Source organism: Canis aureus, chromosome 16 (assembly GCF_053574225.1).
Source record: "Canis aureus isolate CA01 chromosome 16, VMU_Caureus_v.1.0, whole genome shotgun sequence".
NCBI classification, from domain to species: domain Eukaryota; kingdom Metazoa; phylum Chordata; class Mammalia; order Carnivora; family Canidae; genus Canis; species Canis aureus.
Genome location: NC_135626.1, coordinates 48005724 through 48019385, shown reverse-complemented (window position 1 = coordinate 48019385; position 13662 = coordinate 48005724). Strand labels below are relative to the sequence as shown.

The window sequence follows — 13662 nt, the reverse complement described above, 5'->3', positions numbered from 1 at the left end:
GAAGGCAAGGGAAACGAAAGCAAAAATGAACTATTGAGACTTAATCAAGATAAAAAGCTTCTGCACTGCAAAAGAAGTCAACAAAACTAAAAGACAACCTACAGAAAGGGAGAAGGTATTTGCAAATGACGTATCAGAAAAAGGGCTAGTATCCAAGATCTATAAAGAACTTATTAAACTCAACAGCAAAGAAACAAACAATCCAATCATGAAATGGGCAAAAGACATGAACAGAAATTCACCAAAGACATACACATGGCCAACAAGCACATGAGAAAATACTCCGCATCACTGGCCATCAGGGAAATACAAATCGAAACCACAATGAGATACCACCTCACAACAGTGAGAATGGTGAAAATTAACATAACAGGACAGGAAACAACAAATGTTGGAGAGGATGTGGAGAAAAGGGAACCCTCTTGCACTGTTGGTGGGAATGTGAACTGGTACAGTCACTCTGGAAAACTGTGTGGAGGTTCCTCAAAGAGTTAAAAACAGAGTTACCCTACGAACTAGCAATTGTACTACTGGAGATTTACCCCAAAGACACAGATGCAGTGAAACGGCAGGACACCTACACCCCAATGTTTATAGCAGCAATGTCCACAATAGCCAAACTGTGGAAGGAGCCTCAGTGTCCATCAAGGGATGAGTGGATAAAGAAGATGTGGTCTATGTATACAGTGGAATATTACTCAGCCATGAGAAATGACAAATACCCATCATTTGCTTCAACGTGGATAGAACTGGAGGGTATTATGTTGAGTGAAGTAAGTCTATTGGAGAAGGACAAACATTATATGGTCTCATTCATTCGGGAAATATAAAAAATAGTGAAAGTGATTATAGGGGAAAGGAGAGAAAATGAGTGGGAAATATCAGAGAGGGTGATAGAACATGAAAGACTCCTAACTCTGGGAAACGAACAACGGGGGTGGAAGGGGAGGTGGGCGGGGGGGGGGGGATGGGGTGACTAGGTGACAGGCACTGAGGGGGGCACTTGATGGGATGAGCACTGGGTATTATACTATATGTTGGCAAATCGAACTCCAATAAAAAAAATACAAAAAAATTTTTAAATGAACAAATTAACTACTTATGTTTGCAATTCTAATAAAAAGAATTTTGTATCTACTCCTATAACACGTGTAGCATATAGTTTATGTAATAAAGTTTATCCTAAAATATGGATTTTGATTAAAAGCCAGTGTCACCTTTAATAGGTTCTAATTCTCCAACTCCATTTATTTCAAGTACACTCATTTAGACTTTTAGTTTTCAGTTTTACAGGTCTTAACTCACTCCTGACATCTACCTGTGCAAAAATATCCCCACCTACTGACAAGAGGTGAGACTACGGGCTATTCTTGAAAGTGCCAGCAAGCTAGAGGGAAATGTATTAAGTCATGAAAGACTGTATTTGGATCCATTTTCACCACCTCCAACACCCTGAGCTAGTCAAACTATTCTCCAAAGCTCTTCTATTTTTTACCAAAAGTAAGAAGGAGGAGAGAGAAATGCAGTTAATGTGTTTGCTAAATAAGTTAATAATGAAAATTGTAACACAATAGCTAATCTAACTATATGAATGAATTCTTTATGATACACTGTGTATCCCAAGGTATGCAAAACATTTGTGCCTATTTTATAAGATATGATATTAAACAGATACCTATATTAACCTTTATTAATGTTGTTCTTGCTCCTGTCAATAAAAGCATATAATTGGTTATGACTAACATTCAGAAGTCTTTGATCAAAAATTACAAAATACATTAACATAATACTTTACAACTTGATCAGTATTTTTCACACATATTATTTCTTATCCAGCAGTATCTTAAATAATACTGTCATTCTGGGGGCAGCCCCGGTGGCTCAGTGGTTTAGCGCCACTTTCAGCCCAAGGTGTGATCCTGAAGACCCGGGATCGAGTCCCGCGTCAGGCTCCCTGCATGGAGCCTGCTTCTCCCTCAGCCTGTGTCTCTGCCTCTCTCTGTGTGTGTGTCTCTCATGAATAAATAAAATATTAAAAAAAAAAATACTGTCATTCTGGGACACTTGGGTGGCTCAGTGGTTCACAGTCTGTCTTCGGCTCAAGGTGTAATCCCGGGGTCTTGGGATCAAGTCCTGCATCAGGCTCCCCACAGGGAGCCTGCTTCTCCCTCTGCTTATGTCTCTACCTCTCTTTCTCTGTGTCTCTCATGAATAAATAAATTATTTAAAAAAAGATTAATAAAAATACTGTCATTTTAAGCATGCACTCAAAACTAAAAGCACAGGCACCAAGAAAGTAAGTGATATGCTTCAAAGGACAAAGCTTACCTGTGGCCTAACTAGGATGTGGACCTAAATTTTCTGCCTGCAAGTTCTATACTCTTTCCATAACATCCCAATTGCCTTCTCCCTAATTAAATCTTAGGGGGTAAATCTTACACAGGAAATAAGATCTACCTTATGGATGTCTGTTTTGTGACAATTCCTAGGAATGTATTAGGGTCAAATAAAAAAGTCTGCTTAGGGGGTGCCTGGGTGGCTTGGTTGGTTAGCAACTGACTCTTGGTTTCAGCTCAGATGGTGATCTCAGGATCATGAGATCAAACCCCATGTCCAGACCCCCATGGGGCTGGCTCTATGCTTGGTGTGGAATCTGCTTGAAATTTTCTCTCTCCCTTTGCTTCTGCCCCTACCCCTGCTCAGGCTCACATGGACCCTCTCTCCCAAAATATATATTTTTTTTAATCTTAAAAAAAAAACGTCTCGGGTGCTTGGGTGGCACAGTTAAGCATCTGACTCTTAGTTGGTTCAGGTCATGATCTCAGGATCAAGCCCCATTATCAGGCTATACACTCAACATAAAGTCTGTGTGAGATTCATTTCGCTCTCTCTCTCTCTCCCCTCTACCCCTCCCACTCATGCCGTCTCTCTAATAAATAAAGTCTGCTCAGATTTTAATGAAATTGACTTTCTTCCTTTGTCTTATAGAAAATACATGCTCATAATCCGACCAAAAAATACCCATAATCCAACACACATTTAACAATTACAGTATATCCTTTCCTTTCTATTGCCACATTTTACATATGTTTATTCTTTTTATCCCACCTTTTCCCAAAAACGATCTGAGGGGGCTGACAGGCAAACCTTATTAATTCATACCTGTTGCATCCACTTTCATCAGTAAGAGATAAAAATAATAAAATTATTAAAGGTTCATTAATAGTAGAGCCTGGGTGGCTCTGTCAACTAAGCATCTGCCTTCAGCTCAGGTCATGATCCCACGGTCCTAGGATGGAGGCCCACATCGGGCTCCCTGCTCTACAGGGAGCCTACTGTTCTCTCTCCCTCTGTCTGCTTCTCCCTCTCCCTCTGCCTGCAGCTCTCCCTACTTGTACTCTCTGTCACAGAAACAAATAAAATCTTAAAAACAAAAAAGTCTGTAATAGAAATTTTCAGAAGAAAAATACAGACCCCAATCTAGGTTTATTCTGATTTCCTATATTTCCAATCATGGTACTATATAATAAAATTAATCACTGTCTGGCAAATGTCAAGAAATTGATAAATATTTATTTGTTGAATAAATGAAATAATCACTCCAAAGCATTACAAGATTCTAAATCATTACAGGATCCAGAAATTAAAGACTCACTTATGCTTATTAAACTGTTATTAAAATGTTTATGAAAAGCTTTATAATCACTGTTTGAAATCAGAAGACTTATGTTAAAGCTATAGTCACCAAGAAAGTGTGGCTTATAAATGATAAACTTATAAACAATCGAATTATAGCTAAAGGAACAGAACAAAGTCCAGAAATAGAACTAACCATATGTGTATTTTCAACTGACTTTCAGCCAAGGTGCCAAAACAATGCAACAGAAGAAACAAAAGCATGTGAACAAATGATGCTAAAAAAGTCAGATATCCACACGGGGAAGAAGAAGAAGAAAAAAATATTGACCTTTATCTTTCACACTGTATTAAAAAATTAACTTTAGAAGAGTCCCAGATGGGGGCATCTGGGTGGCTCAGTTGGTTAAGTGTCTGCCTTCAGCTTGGATCGGTATCTCAGTATCTCAGGGTCCTGGGATGAAACCCCGAGACCCTACAGAGAAGTGTGCTTCTCCCTCTACCTCTGCAGTTCCCCTTGCTTGTGCACACACAGGTACTCTTGGGCTCTCTCAAATAAATAAATATATGACTCTTTTTTTAAAGAAAAAACTATAACACAGAAAACATAGGAGAAAGCTTTTAGAATTGTGGATTTAAAAAAATGTCTTAGGGGATGACTGGGTGGCTCAGTGGTTGAGCATCTGCCTTTGGCTCGGGCTGTGGTCCCAGGGTCCTGGGATGGAATCCCACATCAGCTCCCCATAGGGAGCCTGCTTCTCCCTCTGCCTACATCTCTGCCTCTCTCTCTCACGAATAAATAAATAAAATCTTTTAAAAAAAGGAAAAGAAAAGATGTCTTAGGACATAAAAAGTATGAATCATAAACGAAAGACTGATGAACTGGGCTAAATAGAAATTCAAAACTTCTGCTTTTTGAAACACTACTGGGGAGGAAAGCCCCAAATTAGAAGAAAATATTTGCAAAACACATATCTGATAAAGGACTTATATCCACAATACAAAAAGAAATCTCAAAACTTGATAATAAAAAAATAATTCAAATTATGAGCAGAATATTTCAGCATTCACCAAAGACACACAGATGGCAAGTAAGCCCACGAAAAGATGCTTATCACTGTAGGTCAATAAGGGAATTAAAACTAAAGCTTCAGTGAAATATCTCTACACCAATTAGAATGGCTAATATAAAAGATGAGAAGAGCAAGTGTTCAAGTTTCAAGTATTAGCTAGGACTGGGAGCAACTGGAACTCTTGCTGGTAGAAACGCAGAACGGTACAACTTTGAAAAACACTTTAGCAGATTTTTAAAAAATCAAACACATATTTACATATTTACTATATGATCCAACAATCTAATTATTTACCCAAGAGAAATAAAAAAAACATGTTCACACAAAGAGAGGTCTATACTCGAATGTTCACAGCAGTTTTATTTGTAAGGGCCAAAAACTAGAAAGAACAAATGTCTGTGGATATTTGTGAATGGATAAAGAAAATGGGGCATATGTGCAAAATGCAACATTCCTCAGAAATAAGGAGGAACAAACAACTGAAATACAAGATAGATCTCAAAAGCACTATGCTAAGAGAAGAAGTCTGGCCCAGAAGACTACAAAACGCACAATTCCATTTACATAAAATTCTAGAAAAGGCAAAACCATAGTAACAAAGTAAAGTGGTGGTTGCCAAGGACTGGAGATGGGAGGAGACTGTCTATGAAAGGGCATGAAGAAACTTTCTGGGAAAAAAGAAACTTTGTGCAATCATCGATATAGTAATTCCTACCTCACATTTAAGGTATTAGATTCATTATTACCTTATTATTACCATTTTACCTTAAAACTTGAAAAAATTAATTAAATAAAACTTAAGTTTTGTTTTTATGTCGGCTGTCAATTTTTTTTTTTCTGTCAATTTTTAGTAAGAAACCAAACTGCTAAACTTAAGATATATGTCAATACGGGATCCCTGGTTGGCTCAGCGGTTTAGCGCCTGCCTTCGGCCCAGGGCCTGATCCTGGAGATCCAGGATCGAATCCCACATCGGGCTCCCTGCAAGGAGCCTGCTTCTCCCTCTGCCTGTGTCTCTGCCTCTCTCTCTCTCTCTCTCTGTGTGTCTGATGAATAAATAAATAAAACCTTTAAAAAACAAAAAGATATATGTCAATACTTAATATATCAAATATGGTTTTTTTTAAAAGTAGTTTATGCCTTCAGAAGTTATTCTAAAACAAACTAATATGAAATTCCTCATTTTGTTCAACTAATTATGCATTAGTGGAAAAATCCAAAAGAAAGAAATTCTTTAAATATAAACATTTAACTGTAAAAAAAAAAAAAGCCAAATACTGATACCTGGAAAACTAGCATCAAGTGAAATACTAACAGGATTACCATTCAACAAAATTGCTCAATCAAGCAAAAATACCTACTGCTGCATTCCTGAATACAAGCAATAACTTACAAAATACAATGAAAATATCACAAATATAAATTAGCTGGAATTATATCACAACATAGAAAATTACTGAACTACAAACAAAAGCTTAAATAAAAGTAAAAACATAGTGTGCTTCTAGGAGGGAGAACTAAAAACACTTAAATGCTTTTTCCCCAAAGTAAGGTTAATTCTAATTACAACCCCAAGGAAATTTCTTCTGAAACTTAACAAGTTTAGTATTTGTATGGAAGAGCAAATAAGTGAAGATAGCATAAAAAATTTCCATCACAATGAGCATATTAAACCAAATTATAAAGCTACCATAATGAAAAGAGTATGGCACTGAACAAGAGATAATCTGACTCTATTATAACTAATTTAACATAACAAAAAATATCCCATCACTGTGGAAAGAATGGGTTAATCAATAATGATGAGATGACTAAACAGAAACTGGGAGATAAATATCTTCCTAAACCATTTTTAAGAAGCACTAAAATAAAATGTACTTAAACATCTACTAAGCCTCTTAAAGAAAAAGGTCTTCCAAGTAACAGAATAAGAAAAACAAAAGTTTAACAGATTTGACTCCTAAAATAACAAATTTCTGATGTCCAAAAATGGTCAAAATTAAGAGTCAAATAACAGATTGGGGAAAACATTTGTAGCAAATCTAACAACAGATTAACATTTTTAATTCTCAGGCAGATCAATAAGAAAAAACATGAACGTCCTAACAGGTAAGTAGGACAAGGCCAAATAAGTCAACTAAAAGAAAAAAAATAGGAAAATATTCAACTTCACAATGTTGAAAAACTATATTTCTATGGAATTAGGAAAAAAATGTAAAAACAAGAGCCAATGCTTGTAACAGGATAGTAAGAAGGTACATTTATTTATTTACTGCTGCCCTATATATACGCACAATTCTTATAGGAAGCAGCCTGAGGAAGAATTAATAAAGAACTTAGAAAAGATCCACACTCCATAACATAATAGCACTTTTTTTTTTTTTTTTAAGATGTATTTATTTTAGAGAGAGACCATGTGAGCAAGGAGAGGGACAGCAAGAAAAAGACTCCTCAAGCAGACTTAAGACTGAGCGCAGAGCCTGACTCTGGGCCTCTACGCCTGGCTTGATCCCAGGACTTTTAAGATCATGACCTCTGCCAAAATCAAGAGTTGGAGGCTTAACAGACTGAGCCACCCAGGTGCCCCCACAAGAGCACTCTTTCTGTGGAAATATCCTAGAAAAATAATCCTTTTAAAAAAGTTATCCATATTAAGATGTTTACAGCAATTATCTGCAATTAAAATTTTAGAAGTAAAAGTTGTATCAAGAAAAAAAAAAGTAACAATAATAGTTGTTATGTAGTATCCCCTTAACTGGTTATCCTAAAATCAATCTTTGGGGGCACACCTGCGTGGCTCAGTCAGTTGAGCATCTGCCTTGGGCTCAGATCATGATCCTAGAGTGTTGGGATAGAGCCCCATGTCCAGTATCCTGCTCAGCAGGGAGGCTGCTTCTCCCTCTCCCTCTGCGCGCCCTCTCTCTCTCTCTCTCCCTCCCTCTCAAATAAATAAAATCCTTGAAAAGAAAAATCAGTCTTCACAGTTCCCACCCCAGTCTATCCTCCCCACTGCCCCAAGATAATGTTTCTAAATATCAAAGCTTAAAATCCTTCAATGGTTCCCCCACCTTAAAAAAAAAAAAAAAAGAAAGAAAATCTGGGATCCCTGGGTGGCTCAGCAGTTTGGCGCTTGCCTTTGTCCCAGAGCTCGATCCTGGAGTCCCGGGATCGAGTCCCGCATCGGGCTCCCTGCATGGAGCCTGCTTGTGTCTCTGCCTCTCTCTCTCTCTCTATCATGAATAAATAAATAAAATCTTTAAAAAAAAAAAAAATCAAACACCTTGGCAAAATATAGTAAGTTCCAAATTGGGTTGGTCCCTGTCTATAGACTCATCTCTTGCCACTCATACTTAGTGCTTTAGCCACAAAGAACACATATAGAACTACAGAGAATTACTTCTTTGTCTCCAGCATCCATTCAATAAAATGCCAAAAACTCTTAATCCATGCCGAAACAAAGATTCTGGCTCCTTAGAGCTTACAGCATAGAAACAACAAATATCCTTCATTGAGTTAGATCTGATACCAGAGGAAGAGCCTCTTCGTCACAGAGGAAAGGCCTACTCAGGTCAAGGAAAGTTCTAGGGATAAGGGTAAGCCTTGAGTTGAACCTTAAAAGATGACCGTGAATCTCAAGGGCCAAGGGTAATTCCAAATACATGGGATATATTTATTTTATTTTTCCACACAAAATCTTAGACATTGTAACAAGCTTTCTAGACAGACAATTTAGGATTCCAACATGTACTTACTACCTCTTAGAGCTATTGCAGATTAAAAGTGGTAACAGATATAAACTTAAGACAGTGTCTGGCACTTAATAAGCATTCAATACATGTCAGTCCATACAGAAACACACAACAGTGCTGATTACAACAGTGTATTTCAAGGGTCCAGCATTCTTAGAATAAAAGTAACAGTAAAAAAAAATGAGAGTAAAAAAGAGAAAAAGCAGTAAGAATGGAGTTAAATGACTTATCACCATATAGCCAGCGTCAAAGTTCTCTCTATACACCATGATATTCTTTTACTACACATTACAACAGACAGTAATTTATATTCATAATGATACTAAATCATAAATAAAACATTAAGTTCTGTTAAATATGGTCTATTTGGAAAAAGTAGGATATTGTACATCTTTAAAAGCCTTCACAATCTGGGCAGCCGCGGTGGCGCAGTGGTTTAGCACCGCCTGCAGCCCAGGGTGTGATCCTGGAGACCCAGGATGGAGTCACGTCAGGCTCCCTGCATGGAGCCTGCTTCTCCCTCTGCCTGTGTCTCGCCTCTCTCTCTCTCTCTCTCTCTGAATAAATAAATAAATAAATCTTTAAAAAAAAAAAAAAAGCCTTCACAATCTATAAAAGACATCAAAAATGGCTACAATAAAAAATCTTGTGTGCCTAAAGTGTGGCCTTTGTTTACCTTGAAAATTGAGTTACATGCTAAATATGCTAAATGATAAACAAAATAAGTGACATGGTAGAGTATGATAGTTACAGTTCAACCAATAGGGAAAAAAAAAGTAGAATCCGTGATTTTAATACATACACACACCCTTTTCTCAGCCATGAAAACCAAACTACATGCAGCACCTAGGCAGGTTCCACAGCATGTCTGAGTGTTAGACTAGAACAGACAAGAGGAAGGAGCTTAAGCCACATTAGCTTCCTCCTCAAAAACCAAGCAAATAAAATGAATTGGGGACATTCAAATCACTAACACCCCTACTTAGAAGCCCGTGAGATATAATCAAATTGTAATTTTTAAAGGCTTGAATCCAAAAAAATAAAAATAAAAATAAAAAAATAAAGCCTTGAATCCATAAAATACACAGTAAAAACAATACTAAGATACCAGCATATCTAAAGTGAGACTTTTATGTATTTTTTAAATATTTTATTTATTTATTCATGAGAGACAGAGAGAGAGAGAGAGAGGCAGAGACACAGCCAGAGGGAGAAGCAGGCTCCATGCAGGGAACCTGACATGGGACTCGATCCCGCGTCTCCAGGATCAGGCCCTGGGCTGAAGGCAGCGCTAAACCACTGAGCCACCCGGGCTGCCCTAAAGTGAGACTTTTAAAGTTGATTTTCCTTTAGCTATAGACAAGGTTAACCTCATTACTGCCAAGGGTTTTATAAATTAATACATGAAGAACAGCATACAAAAACATTTAGGTTACAAAAAGGCCTGCAATAAATGTTCTAGAGAAGTAATCTTTCTCCATATCCAAGAAATTTAAATATTAGAAATCCCTGGGTGGCTTAGTGGTTTAGTGCCTGCCTTCGGCCCAGGGCGTGATCCTGGAGACCCGGGATCGAATCCCACACATCGGGCTCCCTGCATGGAGCCTGCTTCTTCCTCTGCCTGTGTCTCTGCCTCTCTCTCTCTCAATCGGTGTCTCTCATGAATAAATAAATAAAATTTAAAAAAAAAAGAAATTATACTAAACTGCTTTTTCAAGATTTTGGTTTTCAAAAACAACAAGGATATAAAAAATTTACCCCAATTTTTTACTGTAACCAAATTCAAAGGATGTTTTCTATCCAAAGCATTGTAAGAAAAGCTTATATCAGATATTCATAAGTACAATGAATACAAATTTTATATTTTATAATCAATTTCCTATAGAAATAACAGTTGAAATTGATAGCTTTACCATACAGCCGCTTTTAATGATTGTTAATGTGTCATTAAGAACAACCAAAGTACTTGATGGACCAAATCAGATTTTAACTACCAATGGCCTGAGGAATCTCAAATGTGGGATTAAATTAACCCTACCTCCTTAGCATCAAAAACACCAAACAGTTCACTAGGTAAGTGTGGGCTAAGGAATAATACATGGAAAAGTCTAATAATATTTGTCGTGGGCAGAGATCTCATGGCTCAAATATTTCTTCTCCAGCCTGTGTGTATGTGTGACTGTATGTGTGTGTGTCATCACGTAAAAACTGTTTATACCTTTCAGTAAAGGGACAACTCTATGTTAAAGATAGAATTGACTACAGTTCATAAAGCACCATGGAATCAAAGACATTTTATATAAACTTAAAATACTAGTATGATACTGACTTAAGGCAAAGAACAATAATTTTAAAGCATCTTACAGCCCAAGTGTATTGTAAACCAAATAAAAATTCACTGTGGGATGTGTCTTTTTTTTTTTTTTTTAAGTAATTTTCCTTATTATGGAACCCGGATCTAAATGAACTGTTAAACACTTAGTCTAAAGGTATGCCAAACATTTCTTAAGGTCTTAACAAAGAATCAACTTTTTTTTTTTTTTTTCAAACAAAACGAGGCCTAGGTTAAATATTTTATTTGGCTTCTCAAGATGGACTGAAAAGTTGGGCACCAGCTCCAGACCAATTCCTGGACGCACATCAAACACAGCCCTGTCATTTATCCAGTCAGTCAAAACAATCTTTTCCATCTAACCCTTTAATGTTTATGTCCTAAAAAGCTGCTAATTGAATCCAGCTCTTGAAATCTATTTGTTAAAATCTATACCATCTAATTTGTAAATGGACAAAAATGAGAAAATATAAGTTAACTTTCCTGGCAAAACAGAATCCACCAAATATAACCAAAAAGGAGAGGGCAATGTTTTTAATATCTGAATAGCTTTTTCTTAAAATATGACAGAGACAAATTCTCAATGGTTTTCAAAAACTGAGAGTACCTCAAACTGCTTTTACAATTAAGGGGACACAGTGTATTTAATATTCCACAGAAAAATCTAAAAATACAAAATCACTCTATAAATTTAGCCCAGTGTTCCCTCTCCCCCCCCAAAAAAAAGAGGTGTCATCTTTTCTCCTAAGTTTACTCATGGATTTTTATAATGTATCATAGACTGTAAGGAAACCACAAATAAACACATTAAGATCTTTTAAAAATTTCAAACTCATTATATCTAAAAAAGAAAAAAAAACCTCCGAAATACCTGTTTTCTCCTTCATTTTCTCATGATGCACATAGCCTAGAAGGAAGTAAATGGTCAACAGCCTATTTCTGAGGTTTTTTGAACACCTAGAATCACAGGTTCTTTCTGTGATCACCACCACGGGACTGATTCCAGAGAAGAGCATCAGTAGATAAACCCTAAAGCAACAAAGATCCCTTATAAAGGTTTCCAAAGGAAACTGAATGGGGGCAACGGTAGTGGGGGGGGGGAGGGGATCCCTAACCCAGGTTTTCCATTAAGAACCACTCAGTTCATGATTCTTTGCAATTTTTCCCTAGAGAAAGTAAAACTGTCGTACAAGTCATATATTTTTAAAATCGCAGCCAATTTACAGTCAGACTAAATTCTCAAATACCAAATTCACTGCAAGTTTTAATCTGCAAAGTTCAGCCAGTGGACTGGGATGTGACACACAAGCATTCAATTACAAAATTAGTCCATATAAATCTCAATGTCTAGTGTAGGCAAACATAATTACAGTTTATTCTCACACGCGCGTGCACACACATACACACACACACACAACCTCTAAGGAAAACCATTTTTCTCACCACACATCCAAACATCGACGCGGATAATACTGAATGGTGAAACTGGGAGAGCGACAGTGATTTCAATTCCACTTTTCAAACCAAAAGTAATCTGTCCTTAAGATGAGGTGACACGACCATGTAAGAACACCAAAAAACGGCACTGTGTCAGCAAAATGTACCTGTAACGTTAAAGATTTAATGCACTCTGAATCAGAAACATTTTGCAAGAGAGAAAGAAGCCTTCTACCTAGGAACCCCTCCATACATTCTTTTCCATTTAGAAAAGGAAAGGGGAGGAGGGGAGAAGAGAGAAAACTTCCCTTGCAAATTTGTATGAGCACATACTTCGAAACGTACCCTCAAAAAAAAAAAAAAAAGTGTGTTCTTAGAGCAGGTCTGGAGTTAGCAGTGAGACACAAGTTCTGCGGCCTACAAGGAACAACCCAAAACATGCTACCCTACAATCAAACACTTCCAAAACACAGAGTGTACAATGAGCCAGAGTCGGCGGAGCAGGCGGACACACCGGAAAAAAAAAAAAAAAAAAAAAAAATCCACCTCGGTCTCCTCCCCCTTCCCAAGGACTTGCGTTTCAGGTGTGTGGCACCGGCCGCAGCGGCCGGCGGCGGAGAGTGAAGGTCTTGCAGGCGGGCACAGTGGGCGAACAAGTTACCAGGGAACACACACTCTCTCACACACACACACACACACACACACACACCCTCCCGTTAAGCGCTCCATCTTTAAGGAGTGTTTACTGCGCGCAGTCAGCGGCCGGATTCAACAATCCCCGCCACGGGAGCTCGTCGCCCCCTCGACGACCCCACCTGGGCGGCAGCCCCGCGGAGAGCCGTGCTCCTCGGCCAGCGCGCGCCGACCTCCAGTCAGCCCGCGCGTCCCACCGGGCAGCCCGCCCCTCAACAAAAGACCCCGACACCGGTCGGCTCGCTCCCGAACCTCCCGAGCGGGGCGAGCCCGTCGCCACTCCTCTCCCTGAACTAGGCCTTCCCCCGTCCCCGACCCCCGGCTCACCATTGATCACGACCCTGGCCCTTCCCAAGGCCACAGGCACCCCCCGCCGGCTCGCCCGCCCCGCGGCCGCCCCCCTCGGCTCCCCTCACCTGTCAGGCGCAGCTTGACGGGCCCGTTCCTCCGGCCCCCGGGGTTAGACATGTCCCCGGCGGCGGGGGCGGCGGGGCGGCGGCGGCGGCGGCGGGGCTGCTGCGGCGGCGGCGGCGGCGGCGGCGGCGGCGGCGGCGGCGGCGGCGGCGGCGGCGGCGGGGCTGCGGCCGCGGCGCGGGGCCCGGGGCCGGCGGGCGGGCGGAGCGGGGGCGACGGCGAGGCGCGGCGGAGTCACCACAGCGGCCGGGGCTGGGGCCCGAGCAGCCGGCGCCGCGGCCGCCACGGCCGGAGGGTCCCGGATGTGCCGAGCGTCGTCGCCATGAGC

The 13662-nt window shown here is 39.6% G+C and overlaps 1 protein-coding gene across 1 annotated transcript in view; it reads right to left on the bottom strand.

The window, feature by feature from the left end:
* SMURF2 (SMAD specific E3 ubiquitin protein ligase 2) overlaps positions 1-13439 on the bottom strand; it is a 122849-nt gene extending 109410 nt beyond the window's left edge. The window contains exon 1 of the mRNA XM_077853760.1: positions 13337-13439. Within this exon, the coding sequence (XP_077709886.1) occupies positions 13337-13388 (52 nt within the window). The 5' untranslated portion in view covers positions 13389-13439. The remainder of the gene's footprint in view (positions 1-13336) is intronic.
* Between the last annotated feature and the right edge of the window lie 223 nt (positions 13440-13662).